We start from the raw sequence: 4,340 nt of genomic DNA, 5'->3' as shown, positions 1-4,340 counted from the left end.
GAGCAGGCACGTTACTCGTTTCCTATGTGTAATAAAAGAATTTGGACTAATAAAAAGCTTGCAAACATATTAAAAATCCGACCATTATTTATGAGAAATTTGATAAAATAGTGATAACGAAATAGTTGCGCCCATTTACTACTTTCAAATCAACCTTACGCCTGTTCACTGAAACTAAGTTCACGTTGTTTATTTAAGTATTGATCATGAATTTTTCGTGGGGATGGCTTTGCCCCAATATAACCTAATTCCTCGAAACATTGTCTTTGATGCATTGTTGGTATTCAGCTTAAAGACATCTAATTTTGTCCACCAACAAACATGCCAAATCATCAGAAATTTCTAATGTTTTTGTGTCCGCACGGCGACCTTCGCGGCCGTGGATGCCATTTGCTGGATTTCCCGAGAGCCTCCGCCCACTTGAAAAAATAGTGCTAGCATTTGGCAGTGGTATATGAGTGTGCGAAGAGGGGCGCTGCATGGCAGTTTGCGTCTAGCCCATCCACCATGTCATTAACCGAAAACCGACACCAGATGGCCGTGCCGCTTACAATATGTATAAAGCTGTTACCGATCAATCACTTTATAAAAATCATTATAGATTTTTTCCTGGAGATCAAATTATTGATTAATGCCCCTAAAAAAAAAAGTTTAAAATTATTAATTAAACATATTGAACATTAATAAAAGTGTGGTGAGCGTTGTAATTTGATAGATAACATCATCGCATCAACGCACAATTTACGTGCTGGTGTTGCGTTTTCGGATGGTTATTCTGACAGAAATGCGTGGATCGGGGTAAGATCAGTGCTTCTTAAAACTATATTCAGTGTTATTCAGCTTGGTCTTTATCCACAAATTTCATTCACCATTCAACTAAATTCTTGTCTTTGGGTAATTTCGTCTACGTGTCATTCGCCCCCCGAAATAATTACATTCACCCTGGCGTGAACCATCACCAGCTTAAGAAGGCAACTGAGTAGATGTTGATGTTGTGAAGTTAGATTTATGGGTGAAATGTTTAGAATTGTTTGCAAATGAATTACGGACGATCTAGTGTGAAATGTCTATCATCTGATCATACATTCGTTATTATCTGAAATGTTTCTGACGACGTGCTTTTGCTTTGCAAACGGATATGTAACTGCAAGTTCTGTCTCTTTATACTTTGTGATGTACGATATTTCCAGCAACTACTCCAATGGTTTTTTCTTGACATATTTGCAGTTTTAAGTCATTTCGTTGGTGTAGTTGAGGTTTTCAGTCGTGCGTTGTTGGATCCGTGCTGTCTATTCTCTATTTGCATCGCTCTTTTATTACTCTAATTATTAATCTATCAACTACGGATCTATATTTTACGCTGCCGACTCGTAACTGTTTCAATGTCGTTTTTTAAAAATCTCATTCGGTAGCGGAATATTCTTTTTTTCTCGATAATGCACTGTTTATTTGATCTTAATCGTTCTTAAAATAATCGTGTTAAAATAACGTGCGCAGAAAGTAATGTAAAGGAACCATCGCCGAACTGTTTAAATGAGAAGATTCCAACGTAATCGAGAGTGTCACAACCACGTACTGGTATTGATGTTACGTAAACAAGGGCCTCGTTGCATGGTTACACGCGTTTACTCCACGTTGCTCCGCACCGGTAACGCCTAACAGCGACGGTGGCGCCATCTCTTAGACGGTTTCGACAACTCGCATGATTCGTGCTGCAGGGCTCCACCGAGGAGGAAGAGGAGGAAGAGGAGGCGGTGACCACCGTGACGAAGACGACGAAGACGACGACGAGCGGCGAAGGTGAAAAGACGACGGAGGTCACCGGTCAGCCGGGGACGGGAGAGACGACTGATGACCGAATCGACACGACGCGAACGACGAAGCGTGTCGGACGGGAGAGCGGATACGTGTCGGAGCGCAAAGAGGAGTCTGGGTCGGAGGAGGAAGAGGAGGAGATCGTCACGACGACGACGAAAACGACAAAAACCATCACAGGTAACGTCATCGTCAGCGTTGTCGCCGTCACCATAGTCATGGTCATCGCCATCGCCATTTTTATCATCATCTCATCATAGCAGCAGCAGCAGCAGCAGCAGCAACAACAACAACAGCAGTAGCAGCAGCAGCAGCAGTAGTAGCAGCAGCAGCAGCAGTAGTAGTAGTAGCAGTAGCAGCATCAGTAGCAGTAGCAGCAGCAGCAAGCAGTGTAGCAGCAGTAAGCAGCAGCAGCAGCAGTAGTAGCAGTAGCAGCAGTAGCAACAGTAGCAGTAGCAGTAGCAGCAGTAGCAGCAGCAGTAGCAGTAGCAGCAGTAGCAGTAGCAGTAATAGCAAGCAGCAGCAGCAGCAGCAGCAGCAGCAGCAGGAGCAGCAGCAGAGCAGCAGCAGCAGCAGTAGTAGCAGTAGCAGCAGCAGCAGTATAGCTCTGCTTGCATTGTAGTAGCTCATATATCTCATCACCACATCTCACAATACATCTCATTATATCTCACACGCCTACATTCACCGCCAGGCGCCACCACGCAAGTGATAGAGGGCGGCACCGTCGAGGTAGAGGTCACGACGAAGGAGGGCGGATCCAAGATGGACGAGGCCGAAGAGATTATTAAAACCATCGAGTCAGTAGAGCAGCAGATGCCAGAGGCAGAGATTACCTTCGACGTAAGACATCTACCTTTGGGTCTTAGGCTCAGGGGCCCACTTCAAGGTCAACTATTGGACCTTGCAGTGGTGACCTTGAGGTGCCACGAATCACTGAGTAATTAAGCGCCCATTAAAAAAACATGATTAATTTCCCGCTTAAAAAAAAATAAACGTTCATGTTTATTCATATAATACGCTGCAGTAACATAATAATAATTTTAATCAATGCATTTTTTAATTATGTAATGCTGAATAATTTTCGGCACATAGTCTCTGGTTCTCTTCCTAGTGGGGTAAGAAGAAGAAGATTATATTGTCACATGGCGTTGACATTTGTCGCACGTCATGTCACGCAAATGTCATTCGTTTCCGTTACAGGTGACAGAGGGTGAGGTGACAACAGACACGGTGACAGGTAGGTGACAGAGAAATCCGCCGCCAGGTGGCGTCGAAACCCGGAAACTCGAAAACTGTTACTGAATTTTCAATAAAAAATGTCTAAAATAATGTTAAAGCATCGTCGTAACTTCTGCACGAAAGTCATATTAAAGCCAACGAGATTTTATACGCATGATATCATAAATAAATACATGGGGTTATATGGGAAGTGCCCGTTCGAACATTACCATGCGCTACTTCTACGAACACAATTAAAACAATAATTAATTCAATAATTTAAAAAGACAGGATTTAACATTAACGTGCTCTCAGGCACTCTCAGTTTCTCGCAGAACCACCAGAATCTGGTATTTTACCCATTAGCTGGTATTTCAACTAGTAACTGATACTTTAGTGTACCCCCCCACACATGGGACCGGTTTCACGAAGCGTGATTAACTTTAGTTATGATTAAATCACTAATCATACTTAGAAATCTGTTTCACGAAGCGATTTAAGTACATATTTAACTAATCACATAATTAGCCGACTTAAACATGAATTACACTGTATTCAAAATGGCGGACAACGCCAAAAGTACCTGCAAATTCGGTACATGAAAAGGAATTAATTTGCAATTATAATGACTAAATTAGAACAGCTAATCTTAGATAATTTAAATTTCCTTGGAAAAAAATGGAAGTAAAATTTCCAATTGTAAAATCTGCAGCGTACTTAATATACTATTAACGATATAAATACGAATAATCACGATTACTACCTACATACTACTACTAGTACTAGCAACTAATCATGATTAGTGGATTTAATCATGCTCTTGAGTAGAATTAAATATTGTGATTAACTTAATCATGATTAAAGTTAATTACGCTTCGTGAAACAGTCACTTCAATTTAAGTACGGGAATTCGTGAAACCGGCCCCTGTTATATTTCCCCTGGTAATTAATTTTCCGCCTTTCCCGTGACGTCACGCACGTACAGAGACGCCTGCTCACGTGGATCAGGAGACTGTTGAGGTGACGACGACAACGATGACGACGGTAAAGGAGCAGAAGACCGTCGTAGCTGGGGAGGTGAAGCCAGCCGAAGTCAAGCCAGGTAAGGTTAACATACACACGCACACACACGCACGCATGCACGCACACACACACGCACGCACGCACGCACGCACGCACGCACGCACGCACGCACGCACGCACGCACGCACGCACGCACGCACGCACACACACGCACGCACGCACGCACGCACGCACGCACGCACGCACGCACGCACGCACGCACGCACGCACGCACGCACGCA

General features: G+C 43.4%; 1 protein-coding gene across 1 annotated transcript in view; it reads left to right on the top strand.

Moving 5' to 3' along the window:
* The window catches only part of LOC106816450, a 24,515-nt gene that overhangs the window by 16,850 nt on the left and 3,325 nt on the right, over nt 1-4,340 (top strand). Inside the window, exons 6-10 of the mRNA XM_014821070.1 lie at nt 1,719-1,844; nt 1,962-1,995; nt 2,510-2,658; nt 3,019-3,055; nt 4,022-4,138. Coding sequence (XP_014676556.1) covers nt 1,719-1,844; nt 1,962-1,995; nt 2,510-2,658; nt 3,019-3,055; nt 4,022-4,138 — 463 coding nt within the window. The remainder of the gene's footprint in view (nt 1-1,718; nt 1,845-1,961; nt 1,996-2,509; nt 2,659-3,018; nt 3,056-4,021; nt 4,139-4,340) is intronic.

The sequence above is a fragment of the Priapulus caudatus genome, unplaced genomic scaffold (genome assembly GCF_000485595.1).
Source record: "Priapulus caudatus unplaced genomic scaffold, Priapulus_caudatus-5.0.1 Scaffold1383, whole genome shotgun sequence".
Taxonomy (NCBI): domain Eukaryota; kingdom Metazoa; phylum Priapulida; class Priapulimorpha; order Priapulimorphida; family Priapulidae; genus Priapulus; species Priapulus caudatus.
This window is presented reverse-complemented; position numbering and strand designations above follow the sequence as displayed.